The following is a 17,808-nucleotide window of genomic DNA, read 5'->3' as shown; positions in this document are numbered from 1 at the left end:
GATGAGTGAGCAACTCTGATTTTGTGTATTTTACTCGTTCGCGCCATTTTTCGTTGTTTGTGTGTTATGGTTCTTTACTTTAATACACACACACAACCAAAACTCGTTGACAGTTAGTGCACTTCGCGAAAAAATTTGTACTCAGCTATTTACGGTACACTACCTGGTTGTTGTTGTAGCCACATTTTCATGAGGAGGTGGCGATACTCGTCAAGCTCCTGTAGATGAGCAAGCTCGTTCCGGTCCAAAGGACCGATCGCCGTGGGAACACGTTGGCCATTGGTTATTTAAAGGCGCCAATAACTCGCCTTGTCATATCGAGCTGCATAGGCACTCAGTATTTGTGCAAGAGCCTGTGCTGCCCGGCCTCTCACTGAGACTCTCCACTCAATGCCGCTGATTATCCGCGACTGCCATTCCGCAACTTGTGGACGCGCCCGGTATCTCACAGCTAAGCTTCTCTTGACAGCATATTGGACCTCAATGTTGCAGCCTTTGTGGTGCTCATGACATATTTACCAAAAAGTGTACCTTAAACACCTGAGTAAATTTTTTTCTCGCGAAGTGCACTATCTGTTAAAGAGTTTTGGTTGTGTGTGTGCATTATAGTTAAAACCATAACACAAAAACAACGAACAATGGCGCGAACTAGTACCATACTCAAAATCAGAGTTGCACTAATTACTGATTGTGACAGAGAGTGCACTCAATATTTTGTTGTAAATGAATATACCTGTAAACGAATATATCTTGTATGGTGCTCACAACTATCCCGTGCCGAGACACTACCAGACAATTATGTCATGCCTGCAAGTGACGATTAGGATATGTTAATGCATTTCTTATGGTAACGAAAATTTCGCCAAAGGTGCATATTGGGCTTTAAAGGGAAAATGAGTCGTTTAAACAAAATAGCATCGGCCTTATACCTAAATTTTCCTAGACTTGAATGACACGTTTTTTGAAAAATCAATCGTTTTGCCCTTGCAAGTTGTACCGTGTAAATAACCCTTAGCGCTGTTTTGTATACATGTAGAATGAATTTCTATTTTTCTGTCTACATCAGCACATATGAAATATTAGTAATAATAAATTTAATTCCAAAGGCAATTCATAAAATAAGAGTGATGTTGAAATTTGGAAAGCTGGCAATTGGTACAATTTCGAACAACCATATAAACAGCTGTTTAAAAAATAATCCAACGTCGCCGATTAATTTTGATGGAGCCGCCCCATTTTTTGACGTCGGCTTGTTTCTCTCTCCCAGACTCGCAGAATACCTCGAGAAGTGACCAAGACAGCGGCGTTGGGGAATAGTCTAATTAATTTTTTAAAATTCTATAAAAAAAAAAACTAAAAATGTTGAAGCAAGCTACTAAACAATTGGCAATCCAATCCATGAGGAGTTTCTCCACCAGCAGGCAGGTAAATAAAACAAAACAAATGCCCATTTTCCAATGACCTACGCAATGACGATTGGCAAAGAGATAAGAATGGGGTAGTGCTAGCTGCTTGGCATTTGATATTAAGATGACATTGCGGGTGTTTTTGTATATATTTTGTAGCAAATGTGTGAAAGAATGTTGCAGTTTACGTAATGCCAATGCGTATCTGGAACAAACAAAAAACTGAATATTTTTTATCAATGTTTTGATGCATTCATTTTCAATTGATTTTATCTTTGTCAGAACAATTACAAAGTTACTGTCTGCGGTGCCTCTGGTGGTATTGGTCAACCATTGTCATTGCTTTTGAAACAAAATCCTTTGGTCTCTTCTCTGGCTCTCTACGATATTGTACACACTCCCGGTGTAGCTGCCGATTTATCTCACATTGACACCAAGAGCAGCACCAAAGGTTTCATTGGTGCCGACCAATTGGCCGCTTCCTTGAAAGGTAAGAATTCATTGGATTACTTTATTTGGCCATTTAGAAAATAGACGACATATTTTTGCCAAATATTTCTACTTGGCCCACACATTGTATTTACATACAAATACAAAACAAAAAGTGAGGTTATAGTATCAATACGTCATAGCCGAGTGGAATATTTAATTATATTATTAACATTTATCGTAAAGGCCTGTTGTATAGCATTAGTATAGAGTAGAACAAGTAGCTAATATGATAAGCCTATGATTGCCTTTGACCTGATATCAAAACATATTGCAACTGTATATACTAGTATACACAATTCACATACAGCGGTCAAAAAAAGTATTCATCATTCAATGTTTTTTTTTTAATAAGTCTACAAAAGACAATTGGAATAAAAACATATTAAACTAATGATGCAGTAGTGCTTGTGTGATATATATGTACACAATTTCATTGTTTTTAAAGAAAAAAATAGTATTTATTGGAACAAAAAGGGCCATTTTACAGCTGAACACAAAAAATTAAACAAAAAAAGTATTCATCATTGCAAAAAAACAAAAAAATAAATAACATAATTTAAAAAAATTAATACTTTGTTATTCGACCACCGCGTCTTATAACTTCTTTTAAACGGTTTGACATCGATTGGACTAATTTAGCGGTTATATTTTGGTCTATATTAGTCCATTCCTCCATTATCACCTGTTGCATTTGACTCTTGCTCGAAAAATTGCGCGTTCTCAATTTGCGTTCGAGATGTTCCCAAAGATGTTCAATTGGGTTCAAGTCGGGACTTTGAGGAGGAGTTTTAATGACTTTGGGGCAGTTATACAGCATCCACATCTTGGTATTTAAAGCAGAATGTTTGGGGTCATTATCTTGATAATATTGAAAGTTATTACCAAGCCCAAGTTTTACAGCACTATCTTTTAAATTCCTCTTTAAAATGTCAATGTAATACTTATGATCCATTACTCCATTAATAATTTCCAGATTTCCCGCTCCTGAAGCCGCCATACACCCCCAAACCATTAAACCACCTCCACCATGTTTTACAGTAGCAACTGTGTTTCGTTCTTCAAGCTCTGTATTTGGTTTTCTGTACACTATGACCTTTCCATCGCACCCAAAAAGATTAAACTTGCTCTCGTCTGCAAAAATGACTGTTTTCCAAAATGATTCGGGCTGTTTTACATACATTTTTGCGAAGTTTAGCCTTTTCACTCGGTTTATTTTATTTATAAAGGGCTTCTTACGTGCAGTTCTTCCTCTGTAACTATGCCTTTTGAGTGTATTTCGAATTGTTTGTGTAGTAACTTCCTTCCCTAAATATTCCATAGTGTTTTTACGAAGAATGGTCGCATTTGTCTTCGGAGTTTTCTGAACTTGCCGCACTAGCCAACGCACATCTCCAACTGAAAGTGCTTTTGGTCGACCAGATCTTGGTTTATTGTCAACAGTTTTCGTTTCTGTCCACTTTCTGATGATGGATTGTATAGTAGATCGTGGTCTATTTAATATTTCACTGATAGTTTTTTGAGTTAAACCATTCCTGTGGTGTTTTATTACCAAACTTTTACCTCATCAGAAACCTCGTTTTGCTTACGACCCATTTTGACAAAAACTATATTTTCAATGAAATTAAATATTTGCTGTCAAGGGCAAAGCCTCCTTTACTAAATAAAACAGAAAAGGGGGATTCCCAAATAATATTTGAATTTGACTTTGATGATAGCACATCAATGATGAATACTTTTTTTGTTCTGTTTTTTGGTGTTATTATATAAAATTGCATTTTTTGCGCTAATTAAATTTATTTTTTGAATTTATTTTAAAACATATTACGAAAAATAAACTATTGCATAAAACTGCATTATTTGTTTACTTTAAATTTTCTTCAATTACCCAAAATAAGTGAATTTATTATCAATTTTGCTAATGATGAATACTTTTTTTGACCGCTGTAGGTAAGTATCTGCTACGAAGAGGGAGATATATTTTTTGGCGGCATTATCTTATCGCATATGAACGAAGGTATTTCGCGGTGCTAAATTCACTGGTAATCCGATTTGAAATATATTTTTGTTAGCTAATATTTTAATATCTTGAATTACCCATTCATTTTAGCAAAAGTTCAACTCACGTTCCTTATGGTTTGAAATGAATGTTATCTTGGCATGAGAAGTACTGAAGACAAAGTCCAGTTAAAATAACTAATTAACATAGAACTCTTTTCAAACATTTGGCTGCCAAGAAAAGATTTTCCGAGATCTTGAATAGACTACTTAGACAAATATATATACATATATAGATAATTTGCTTAGGATTATGAAAATTGAAGGAAGCGGCAAAGTAATGCAGCGTTTAGAGGCATTTTATATATATTCATTATGAATGAAGTATGATTTGTTAAATCCTTATGGGGGATATGTCGATGTGGCGCTGTGTATGATTTTTGTAATTTTGTCTAGGCATCTAGGCAGTTTTAAACTTGACAGTCTTACGCAGCACTTTGAAGCCGTGACAACTGTGCACGCTGGAGGTGTCGGTCAGCTTCGTCTCCTGGATTGCACGACAATATGGGACTCAAATGAAAGGTATTTTAGGTTAGAAAACGTATCGGATATCCAATTGTTGGAGCAAGTCTTTGGGGGATCACCCTAACCACCAAAACACCGATTAGGGGACATATATACTGATCATGGCAATATGGGACTCAAATGAAAGGTATTTGCGAGTAGAATACGAATATAATATCCAAATGTGGGACCAAGTTTCTTGGGGTCCACCATTTCCACAAAACACCCTCCAAACAGGACTTATTTGTTGACCATGGCAATATGGGGCTTAAATCAAAGGTTTTTGAGTGTAGAATACGAATCTGATATCCAAATGTGGAACCAAAAGTTTGGGGGCCACATATACCCCCCCAAAAAAAAATCACCCATAGGGACAAAATTTACGACCATACCAATATGGATCTCAAATAAAAGGTCTTTGGGAGTAAGGCACGAATCTGATATCAATATTAGGGAAAAAATGTCTATGGAACCACCCCACCCCCATTACACCACCCAATATTACGTATTTGCTGAACATTGCAATATGGGTGCTAAATAAGAAGTGTTTTAAACTACAACACGAATCTACTTTAAAACACTTCTTATTTGGTGTTTTAAAGTAGACTCGTACATCCCCCAAAAAACACCACCAAACCGGTCATGTTTGCCGACTATGGAAATATGGGGCTCAAATGACCACGAATCTGATATCTACAATCGAGATCAACAGTCTAGGGGATGTCCCACCCCCATAAAAACTCCCAAATAGAACGTATTTGCTCACCATGACAATTTGGGTCTTAAAGAGAGTGGAGCACGATATTGCTAGTTTTTAGGGCATATTTGCTGACTTTTGCAATAAGGGGTTTCAATTTGATTGATTGAGATTAGAAAACGATTTTGATATCCCATTTGGAGCCCAATGGCAATATGGGGTTCAAATAAATGATGTTTGAGAGTAGAGCACGATGCTGATATATTTTCTGGGCTAAGGGTTTGGTGGGCCATCCCACTCCCCAAAACACCCCTAAATCGGGCATATTTACCAACCATGTCAATATGGGGCTCAAATGAAAGGTGTTGGGGAGAAGAGCACGAAATTGATACCCACTTTGGGGACCATTTTTCTGGGGGTCTTCCCCTTTCCCAAAACACCCGACAAACAGCAATTCTTTACTGACTATCCTAATATGGGACTCAAATAAAGGTATTTGGGAAGAGATATACGAATCTGATATCCAAATGTTGGACTATGTATTTAGGGGACCGCCCCTTCCCCAATACATTCCCAAGGAAAACAAATTTACCGACCATGGAAATATGTGACTTAAATAAAAGATTTGAGATTAGAAATCGTTTTTGGGGGGACGCCTCATCCCATAAACTCCCCATAAACCAAGGGCAATATGGGGTTTAAATAAATGGTATTTGAGAGAAGAGCACCATGCTGATATTTTTTTCAGGGCCTAGTGTCACCCCCCAAACGCCCCTAAATAGGACGTCATGAGAATATCGGGCTGAAATAAAATATTTTAAGAATCGAGTACATCTAACATCCAAACTTAAATGACCCTTAACCCTTCGAGCTAATTCATAGGCCAATAAAGATCATATGGGATTCAGATAAAGGCATTAATATTGTTGTACTGTTAGTCAAGCGATATGCATATACCATTTTGTCGAAAATAAATATTCAAAGGATAATTCAATATAAAGTAAAAGAAGGCGCAGCGGAGCGGGCCCGATTCAGCTGGTTCATTATAAAATATCAATTTTTCAACAAATATTTCCAGTTGTGACAAAATAAGTGACAAGATTATTAGATTTTACTGCTTAAGCAATGGGGTAGAAGTTATTTTTGCGAATATTCTGTTCTATTGCAAAAAAGTTGATCATAAAGTAAATATGTTCAGGCAATTATCACATAATGTTTAACTTTTTTTCATTTGCACATTTTCATTGACAAATTTCTGTATGTAGATGTGGTTATCTGCGCCTTGTTAAGTTTCACATGTTAGCCGCCAATATTTCGACAACCATTCATCAAGGATATTAATCTAGACTCCATGAGTGATAGGGAACAATGCAAAAAAGTGCTTTGTAGAAATAGTCATCAGTTTGCACATTTCTTTAAAAAATTAATTCATTTGTACTACATTGTACTAATTTGAAAGATATCCAATTTTAAAATTGTTTGGCAATTTGCTTAAGATGTACAATCTTAAAATAAATTAGGCGCCAAAATAGAAATTTATACAATATATTAGCTCATAACAATCGTGACCAGTGTTGCCGTTTTTTAAGTTCCTACCATTAATTAATAGGCATACAAGATGAAAATAACAGAAATTCTCTCAAAATTTGGCAGCAAATGTCAAACTTATAGGTGTCGGTAATTATTTTATTTTTCTTCAAAGCAAGCAGCTCTGACGAAAAAATTAAAAAAAAAATCATCTTTACAGAAAAAGAAAATAAATAAAAGAAAGAAAGATACACACAATGGAAACTGAGACTGCCGAAACCCAATATAAGGAAAGGGAATAAAGGATATTTAGAAAATGCAAACGACAAAAACTGCATGCAATAGAGAGCAGAATTCTGCTTGGGGCATGTTGTTAGATAATTCTCATTTATCTATATCGACAAGCGCCACCAACCAGTCCACGTGCAAAGTTCAATATATATAATTTATCTATGTGGTAGGTTTTTATTCTTTTAACAGGTTGGTAGCCTGACCTCAATTTTTGATATGTTTTACCAAATTGCTTCACTCTTGTTTTTTCCGTGTTTTCGTTGAGAAGAGAAGCATAACAAAGTCATGAATGTCGATTGGCGAAATGCTGTTATAAGGGGTCTCACTGTTAAATTTCAGGAAAAATGGCGTATGATCTAATATTTTATTTTTATTTAAACATATACCGCAGTTTTGGCTTGAAGAACATTTGGTAGGGTTTGGTCGAATGTTTCTCAAATTCTGATGGTAAATAATTTTCTTGAGTGGCAACTCTGATCATGACAATTTCACATTCATTCGAAAAATTTGGATGTACGCCAGCCCACCACTACGTTAAGGTGGGTCATTCACCCACCTGTAGGTTAATTTTGTGAGTTGTATTGAACCTGAAACACACAGTCTTATATGTTTTTAAATGTATGCATGTGGCAATATGTTGCGTTTCATGCCGCTTGTTAAGGACAGCGTGGTATATGGTTTATATAAACTTCTTTATACAATTTTAAAGATTTTATAAATAATCATCGTTTTTAATACTCGCGTTCTTAAATTTTAAAAATTCCCGTTCAATAAAAATATACATAATTCACAATAGAGAGATTTCGAACGATTTTACTCATCTACGTATGCCTTAATTCGGCCCCTTTTCTTAATCTCCTGCAAATTTTTACAGGAAAAGTACACGAACACACCTAATGTCACTTATAGAAGAATCAAGAAGAAAACTAAAATTGTAAAAAAACTGAAATGACAAATGCTATGAACTTATTCAAGCTGATTTGGAACATCTAATCACAAAAATTCACAATATTAATAATTCACAATGAAGAGATTTCGAATGATTTTACTCGTTCATGTATGCGGTAATTCGGCCCCTGGCAATGAACATTCACAATAATAAACAATATTTTTTACGAGCTATGTTATGTAAGCATAGCTTATTTCATTGTTAAACAAGTAAGAGCGTGCTAAGTTCGGCCGGGCCGAATCTTCCACCATGGAACGCATTTGTCGAGTTCTATGCGCGGTATCTCTTTTTAGGCAAACAAAGAATTTTGGATAAGAATTGTTATGCTATTGGAGCCACATAAAGTTATAGTCCGATTCGGACCATAAATGAATGCTGAACATTGTAGAAGTCACTGTGTAATATTTCAGTTCATTCGAATAAAAATTGCGCCTTGTAGGGCTTAGGAAGCAAAATCGGGACATCGGTTTATATGGGAGCTGTATCAAGCTATATTTCGATTCAGACCATATTAGACAAGTACGTTGAAGGTCAAAAGAGAAGCTGTTGTACAAAATTTCTGCCAAATCGGATGAGAATTGCGCCCTCTAGAGGTTAAAGAAGTCAAGATCCAAAATCGGTTTATATGACAGCTATACCAGATTATGAAGCGATTTGAAGCATACATAACACAGTTGTTGGAAGTAATACATAAACACCACGTGCAAAAGTTCAGTCAAATCGGACGAGAATTGCGCCCTCTAGAGGCTTAAAAAGTCAAGACCCAAGATCGGATTATAGGGCAGCTTTATCAAAACATGGACCGATTTGAGCCATACATAGCGTAGTTGTTGGAAGTGATACGAAAACACCACATGCAAAATTTCAGTCAAATCAGTTGTGTGATTACAACGGACATCATTATAACGCCTTAGAAGCGATCATGGATATGTATAATACTGAGCAGGGTGGGAAAGAAAGACACTTCGATGTGTTGCAAACGGAATTATAAAATGAATATACACTCCATCCTATGGAGTTGGTTATGCAAAACTGTGTGTTGTTGTTGGGGTCATCATTAGTTTTTACTGATTTCCCCCACAAACCACACTCCTTAATGGTGGCTTAGTTTGCACATACGCCAGCAATATCTATCTAGACAAGATCAAAGTTTATCAGCCTTTATAGAAAATTCATAAAACGATTTTGTTCGGTAAACGTGGAGTCTTTATGTCTTTGAGATAAGATAAATACGGTAGACCATTTGTGGTGATAAGATGGAAATCTTTTTCTTCTTCTTCTTTTCTAACGAAAAACAAAAATACAATTGCATTTATTCGATTTGTTTGTTTGTTTGTTTTTTATCTCTAGGTGCCGATGTTGTTGTTATTCCCGCTGGTGTGCCACGCAAACCTGGCATGACCCGTGATGATCTCTTCAATGTCAATGCTGGTATTATTAAGGACATTGCCTCATGCATTGCCACACAATGCCCCAAGGCTATGGTAGCTATTATCACCAATCCAGTCAACACCTGTGTTCCCATTGCCGCTGAAATCTTGAAAAAGGTACATGTTTATATGGTGAAAGTGTTTTGTATACTTATTTTGGAGTATTTATATATAATTCCAGGCCGGCGTCTATGATCCCAAGCGTTTGTTTGGTGTCTCCACTTTGGATGTTGTACGTGCTCGCGCTTTCATTGGTGAAGCTTTGAACGTTGATCCACAACAAGTACAAATTCCCGTTATTGGTGGACACTCTGGCGTTACCATTATGCCCATCTTGTCCCAATGCCAACCCACATTCAAGGGCAGCCAAGACACCATCGATAAATTGACCAAACGCATTCAAGAAGCCGGTACTGAGGTTGTGAAAGCCAAGGCTGGTGCTGGTTCCGCCACTTTGTCAATGGCTTATGCTGGCGCCCGTTTCGCTGGCTCTTTGCTCAAGGGCTTGGATGGCCAAAAGAATGTTGTTGAATGCTCTTATGTGCAATCCAATGTCACCGAAGCCACCTTCTTTGCCACCCCCTTGGTATTGGGCAAGAGTGGCATTCAAGAAAATTTGGGCTTGCCCAAATTGAATGACTACGAGAAGAAATTGTTGGAAGCTGCCATTCCTGAACTTAAGAAGAATATCCAAAAGGGTGTTGATTTCGCCAATGCTTAAGGCGTTCTTGAACATTCTTAAGGCATATAATCTTAATCTATTTCTACCACCTATCACTTTCCAAATCGTTGCATTGTTTTGTACAAAATTGAAGACTGTTGGCCAAGTGGTGTGTCAACGTTAATGATTTTGTTTATTGGCAGGAAAAAAAAATAGAATTTAGAATAATTTATAAAATATCTTTTAGAAGAATTCCGTTATGGCATAAAGTGAACATACATCATTATTTCCAAAGATATTACAAAAATCTCTTTTTCAGGAGGTGTATTCGAAATAAACACATTCTGTGGGATTTAAATCAAATGGTGTCATTTTTTGATAATACTATGAAGATGGAAGGTAGGGTATTTACAAGATACCTAGTTGAAGACCAAAATTTAGTATCTAGTTGCATTTAAAGAAATTGAAAGAAAAATTAAATTTGCGGCGACTACCACTTTTGAGTACAGGTGCGAATTTTTGTTAGTCATTAAAATTCAGTAGTTCTAAAATATTAAGAATTATTTTTTAAATAAATTCTTTTATTTTTTTTTTGATCATGAAGAACCCAAGCAAATTTTTTCTTGAAACAACCAACTTTTTATTTTTTTTTTAGTTTTTTTAAGTTTTTGTATATTTTGTGTTTTAATTTTTCTTAAATGTTTTGTTTTTTTTTTTTTTTTTTATTTAACTACGCCAATAAGAAAGAGTTAAGTAATGAATATACGAAATTTTATCAAAATCCGACAAGGGGATCGAGAGTCAGGCGTTAATGGGAGTTCTTCATCGTCAAGGGCTGCCGCCTCAGTGTACAACACACTGCTACAACAACAACAACCAAAACATTAAAGCTTAGCAGCGCCTCTATGTATGAACCAGCTGGTCGAATATCTCAGATGAAACCTACTTTCGTCGTATCAGCTCTAAAGACGTCAAAATCGATAGGATGCTCGACGAACATTAGGGAAATTAACCGCTAGATCAGCTAAACAGTAATGTTGTTGTAACTACATTTTCATGTGGAGGGGGCGATCTTCGTCAAGCTCCTGTAGGTGAGCAAGCTCGTTCCGGTTCAAAGGACCGATCGCCGCGGGAACAGAGTGGCCATTGAATAAGTAAAGGCGCCAATAACTTGCATTGTCATATCGAGCATCATAGGCACTCAGTATTTATGCAAGAGCCGGTGCCACCCGACCCGCTCGACACCGCTGATTGTCGCGACTGCCGTTGCAGCTACTCCGTATGGAGCATTCTATTATCCGCGACCTGTAGACACGCCCGGTAGCTCGCAACTAAGCTTCTTGTGGCAGCAAAGAACAACACACAGATAGGACCTCAAAGTTCCAGCTTTCCCGTACCAGGGCTATACAGTGATATTGGTAAGTTATGGTCCGCTTTCAAAACATTCTTGAATTCAGACGTAGCAGTGACGTCTTACATCTGTGGTCATTTGCAACGCCAAATCTTTAAAATTGTGTAAAAGATAATCGTAGACATTGAATTCCATTCTCTCGCCAGTAGGCAAGAGTTCCCCAAGATAATGTTGCCTACTCGAACCTGTTTAATCTCTACCTCTCCAAACACCCTCCAACCCGTGCTGGTGTGGAGCTTGCGGAGAGCGGCAACAGTATCGATGATGTGATATCACCCATCTAATTTTTTTGACTCAACGTCCATATACATGAGTCGCCTGAAAAGCATCGGGGGGCTTCCAGCTCAATATTTTAAGGGCGCAACGGGACATGTTAGGTAAACGATGATTGATTGCAAGGACGACTGAATATAACGATCCATCTACTATCACACTCCTCACGTTCCTAGGTATGCTGCCATTCTTCTACGCCTTTACTGGGCATTAACAAGCTCTCTTTTCAGTATAGCTAGAAATGGGTTTCTACCGGGTAATTACCCAACGCTTAGGTATTTATCCTTGTAGGGATTGTGGCCCAAAGAGCGAGAGGTGCCAAAAAGCACTGTTTCAAATTTCATGAAAATCGGATGAAAAATGCTCGTTTTATGGGCTCAATACTCTATTTCAGTAGATCGGTCTATATAGCAGCTAAAGGGTGATTTTTTTGAGGTTAGGATTTTCATGCATTAGTATTTGACAGATCACGTGGGATTTCAGACATGGTGTCAAAGAGAAAGATGCTCAGTATGCTTTGACATTTCATCATGAATAGACTTACTAACGAGCAACGCTTGCAAATCATTGAATTTTATTACCAAAATCAGTGTTCGGTTCGAAATGTGTTCATTCACCGTAACGTTGCGTCCAACAGCATCTTTGAAAAAATACGGTCCAATGATTCCACCAGCGTACAAACCACACCAAACAGTGCATTTTTCGGGATGCATGGGCAGTTCTTGAACGGCTTCTGGTTGCTCTTCACTCCAAATGCGGCAATTTTGCTTATTTACGTAGCCATTCAACCAGAAATGAGCCTCATCGCTGAACAAAATTTGTCAAAATTTGAACACATTTCGAACCGAACACTGATTTTGGTAATAACATTCAATGATTTGCAAGCGTTGCTCGTTAGTAAGTCTATTCATGATGAAATGTCAAAGCATACTGAGCATCTTTCTCTTTGACACCATGTCTGAAATCCCACGTGATCTGTCAAATACTAATGCATGAAAATCCTAACCTCAAAAAAATCACCCTTTATATCCAAATATGTTTCGATCAGGACAATATTCAACAAACAGGTGTAGAGGTTTATCAAAACTCACAGTTTTAAATTTCACCAAAATCGGATGAAAAATGCTCCTTTTATTGCCTCAATACTCCATATCGGGAGATCGGTCTATATATCAGCTGTTCTTACCCTCCTGCAATTTTTTCCTGGAAAAGTACGCCAATAGACCTAAAATGTGTTCGTATACTCAAAAATTTGTGCGCACGCGCACTTTATTTGCCAGCAGAAGAGAGCAGGAGAGTGCGTGAGAACAAGCACGGGTTTGAGAGTATGGTAATTGAGAGCTGTCAAATCTCTACTGGATGTTTTTTTGTAGCGTCGCTCAGCTGTTTTATGAAAACCAGCTGCTTACTTCAAATAAATAGCAAAAGAGAGTAAAGGCTGTGCTTACTCTCCTACAAATTTTGATTGGAAAAGTACGCTTACAGCCTATTGATAAGAGAAATGTATTTCTTATAGGATGTTAATGGTCCAAATTAAAAAAAAAAAAAAATTGCTGCTATCCAAAGTCGGGAGACTATTCAAGAGTTTCCATCCTTATTGGTGAGAGACTTAGTCCTTAGACCAATTAACTTAAGAGTAAGCCTTTCTATTATCTTAAGAGCAAGCCTTAAAATATTTCTTCTTTTTGAGGTGCCAGAGAAGGCCAATGCCCTATGCAAATAACGGGCCTTTTACACTGCCCTTTAAATCCGGATTTAATGGTTCGATAATCTCTTTTCCCTTTAAAAAATAGGCGGACGAGAGCCTTAAATCCGAATTTCATGAGCAGTGTGAACGGGGTTTTAGCCACTTTAACGGTCGAATTTTCAATGGCAGGCAACAAGCAAATGCAAATTTTGCCCATGAACATTCCACGAAGGAACAGGAGCTAACTTCTCACATATCAATAAGTGCAGTCAGGTTCAAGTTTAAGCTTAATGAAAAGTGACCTTCTTTTTATAGCTGAGTCTGAACGGCTTGCCGGAGTGCCACACCTCTTTGGAGAGAAGTTTTTACACGGCGTAGTACCTCACAAATGTTGCCAGCATTAGGAGGGGAAAACCACCGCTGAAAAGTGTCTTTTTTTATAGTCTCGCCAGGATTTGAACCCGGGCGTTCCGCGTCATAGGCGGACATGCTAACCTCTGTGCTACCGTGGCCTCCAGGCAGGCAACAAGCTACGTCCTAAAGTCTTCACCGACACTGTTGGCTCTTAGGAGTCAATTCTAATGATGGATCGATTATGAATTGTAACTCAACTATAGTTGCGTTGGGTTGCAACCCATAACGGAATTTTTTCAAAAAATGTTAAAGAAATTCAAATTGTGACAATCCATAAATTTCAATCAAGTTTTCGATAAAAATCGAATTTTGACAAAAATTTCAATAAAAATTAATTTTTGAAATTTATTCAGTTATATGCAAATTTTAAAATTTTCATGAAAATTATTTTTCTAATTTTAACGAAATTTTTAAAATACAAATTCAAAATATTTAAAATCATAGAATTTCCTCCTCTCCTCTTGAGGTTAAATTGTAGCAAAAGGCATTCCCCCTCTTCGATAGTAGATCTAGTTTATTTTATAAAAAAAAGAAACAACTACAAGCGAGAGTAATCAAATTTTCATTGGCATTGTTTATACAACAATGGAAGGAAAAAGCCGGCCGGCCGGCTTTTAAATTAAGGAAAATTTAATTTGTATTGCAAACAATTTATTTATTTTGTTTAATTCTACCCCATTGATGAATGGGGGGTCGCAGTTGTTTTTTTTGTGTCTCGTTACGAGTATTCAATATAATCAACATATCATAATCAACTTTAATAATCATCAACTAACCATTCCATTGACCATTGATGGTCAACTAAACGTTTGTTCGTCTGTCCAATTTGTTCTTTTTTTGTGCGTTGTAAATATCATGATGGATACTTGGATCATTCCGAACGGCCTTGCACAATTTCATTTAATTACTGACAATTAAAATCAGAAGAAAGCAAAACCAAATCAAAAACTTCTTTAATTGCTTGTTTATAAATTTATTTAAGAGTCCGGAATGTAATTAGTCTGTAATCGAATTGATTTTAAACGATAACTCATTAGCTTTGGGTGTTAGCAATGTCTTTTATTGTTAAATGATATAGAAATGAAAATGGTGATAAAAAATTATATTGCAAATGAGATAAGAAAATTATTAGGTGATAATATGAAAAAATCTGAGGTGTAACACCAACGACTTGCAATTTTGCAGTAAAGTAATAAAATTGGATGACAATCACTTCATATTTACGAAGTGATTGTCAATCAATTTTTTTGAAAAGATAAATAGGGTAATATAAAAAAATGAGGAGTAGAAACCAGATTCTCAAGGAATCCCAGATACACAAGGAATCCCAGATTCCCAAGGAATCCCAGATTCCCAAGGAATCCCAGATTCCAAAGGAATCCCAGATTCCCAAGGAATCCCAGATTCCCAAGGAATCCCAGATTCCCAAGGAATCCCAGATTCCCAAGGAATCCCAGATTCCCAAGGAATCCCAGATTCCCAAGGAATCCCAGATTCCCAAGGAATCCCAGATTCCCAAGGATTCCCAGATTCCCAAGGAATCCCAGATTCCAAAGGAATCCCAGATTCCAAAGGAATCCCAGATTCCAAAGGAATCCCAGATTCCCAAGGAATCCCAGATTCCCAAGGAATCCCAGATTCCCAAGGAATCCCAGATTCCCAAGGAATCCCAGATTCCCAAGGAATCCCAGTTTCCCAAGGAATCCCAGATTCCCAAGGAATCCCAGATTCCCAAGGAATCCCAGATTCCCAAGGAATCCCAGATTCCCAAGGAATCCCAGATTCCCAAGGAATCCCAGATTCCCAAGGAATCCCAGATTCCCAAGGAATCCCAGATTCCCAAGGAATCCCAGATTCCCAAGGAATCCCAGATTCCCAAGGAATCCCTGATTCCCAAGGAATCCTAGATTCCCAAGGAATCCCACATTAAGAATCCCAGAATGCCATGGGACAGCCCAAAGAATCCCATGGAATGCCATATTTTTAAGGAATTCCCGAGTTTTGTCGGATCGAAGTGGTTTTCAATCACAAATCCGAACCACCGTGGCGCAGAGTTTAGCTTTTCTACCTATTACGCTGTATGCATAAACTCGAATCCTGTCGCAAACCATAAAGAATTTCCATTTTCAAGTTTTTTGGTCGAAAATCATTTTAATTTTATAATTTTCGTTTGTTAACCTTTCGAGACGAGCTTAATGATCGGAGATTTTTTGCAATGGAAAAGGAAAGCCAGAGATCACCACACACACCAATCACTATGGGAAAGGAACAGCTAGTAGACAGGGTTGTCGAACGAGGGTAATGAGGTATTTATATCACTATCTATTATATAATAAAAATGAAATTGTTGCGCTTTGTTTGTTTATTTGTTCCGTATAGACTCAAAAACGGCTGAATCGATTTTCATGAAATTTGCATGGTAGAGTTTGAGCCCCTGGTGAAAATAGGGTACTTCATTTTTTGATATCCGAAGTTGGGGGCGGATCCTCCCCCTTATCCCAGTTTTCAAAAAACGCCAGATCTCGCAGAAATTTTGTATGCCAGCTTATGGAACCCAAAAAACACAAAATTGGTATAAAATGTTGGGCCCAAATAACCTGGGAGGACGCCCCATCTTAAAATCCACCCAAAAGGACATGTTTACCGCTTAAGACAATATGGGTATCAAACTATAGGTATTAAAGAGTGGAGTACGAACTTTGTATATATTTCATCCTAAGTGTTCAGGGGCTCCTCCAACCCCAAAACAGGACACTTTCACCGCTTGGGCAATATGGGTATCAAATGAAAGGTATTTAAAAGTGGAGTAAATATCTGACATAAAAATGTATTTCTAGGTGTCTGAGGGACCTCCCCCCGCCCAGCAGTGCAATATTTAATTGGAACAATATGGATATCAAATGAAAGCTATTTAAAAGTAGTGTAAGAATCTGATATAAAATTTTACTCCTTGTTTCCAGCAAGGCATATTTACCAATTGCGATAATATGGATTTCAAATGAAAGGTATTTGGAAGTTGCGTACACATCTTTTATAAGAATTTGGATGAAGGTGTCTGTAGAGTTCGAATCTAATCTTGATATAAGGATCCAAGTATCTGGGTCACGTCCTGACGTTCAGCAGGATATGTAGATCGCTGACTTAAATAAATGTTCTTTTGGGTCTTAGCGTCGGGGGACCGACCCTCTCCTACCAATATAAACAACACCAAACTGCCATGTAGGACGACTGAACACATATGAAAGGACGTGTCAGAGGGCAATCCCCCTTCCACCATCCTACCCAAAACAAAAAGGAATCAACAATAATATATGAAGGCCGATCAGGATAGAATAGGACAGCAATAAAAGGTCTTCGTTATTAGAGTACACAACCAAATGACGAAACGTGTCCCATAGTAGTTGGTGAGTGTGATGATAACTGGGGCTTTCCTTTTCCATTGCAAAAAAAAAAAATATCAGGAAAGTATCTCCACAGTTTCTTTATGGAATATATATAAGAATCTTTGCTTATGACCACAAGTATCTTGATATCGGGAACATTTTAAGGAGGATCAGCATTCGAGTTTATGTAAAACCTGTAGACGTAAAATGGTTTGAGGCCTCCTTAAAAAAATTACGAAGTTAGACCAGAGCGGTCTCCCCAGAGTTCTTTTGGAGATAGATATCTCACTCAAAATAACGAATGAAATTTCTATACCCACCACCGTAGGATAGGGGGTATATTCAATTAGTCATTTCGTTTGCAACACATCGAAATATCAATTTCCGACCCTTCGAAGTATATATATTTCGGAACGTCGTAAAACGATGTCCGCGTTTCTGTCCGTCCGTCTGTTGTAGTCACTCTACAGACTTCAAAAATTGAGATATTGAGCTGAAATTTGGCACAGATACGTCTTGCTGCACGCTGGTCAAGTTCTTGAACGGGCCAAATCGGACCATATTTGGATATAGCTGCTATATAGACCGATTTTCCGATAAAGGGTCTAATGCCCATAAAAATAATGTC

At 37.4% G+C, this 17,808-nt stretch overlaps 1 protein-coding gene across 1 annotated transcript; it reads left to right on the top strand.

Moving 5' to 3' along the window:
* The first annotated feature begins 1,256 nt into the window (after nt 1-1,256).
* LOC106089244 (malate dehydrogenase, mitochondrial) lies at nt 1,257-10,375 on the top strand. The gene is made up of 4 exons (XM_013255056.2): nt 1,257-1,425; nt 1,689-1,896; nt 9,272-9,468; nt 9,533-10,375. The coding sequence occupies exons 1-4, from the start codon at nt 1,360-1,362 to the stop codon at nt 10,070-10,072; spliced, it is 1,011 nt and encodes a 336-aa protein (XP_013110510.1). The 5' UTR covers nt 1,257-1,359; the 3' UTR covers nt 10,073-10,375.
* The last annotated feature ends 7,433 nt before the right edge of the window (nt 10,376-17,808 follow it).

This window comes from Stomoxys calcitrans, chromosome 2 (genome assembly GCF_963082655.1).
Source record: "Stomoxys calcitrans chromosome 2, idStoCalc2.1, whole genome shotgun sequence".
NCBI classification, from domain to species: Eukaryota; Metazoa; Arthropoda; class Insecta; order Diptera; family Muscidae; genus Stomoxys; species Stomoxys calcitrans.
The sequence above is the reverse complement of the archived record's forward strand: the minus strand, read 5'-3'. Positions and strand labels throughout refer to the sequence as shown.

Bases quoted from the DNA above. Each gene is read 5' to 3' on its own strand.
- LOC106089244 (XM_013255056.2), top strand. From the start codon at position 1,360: ATGTTGAAGCAAGCTACTAAACAATTGGCAATCCAATCCATGAGGAGT. The intron at 1,426-1,688 runs GTAAATAAAACA...TATCTTTGTCAG, and splicing joins GTTTCTCCACCAGCAGGCAG to AACAATTACAAAGTTACTGT. The intron at 1,897-9,271 runs GTAAGAATTCAT...TTTTATCTCTAG, and splicing joins ATTGGCCGCTTCCTTGAAAG to GTGCCGATGTTGTTGTTATT.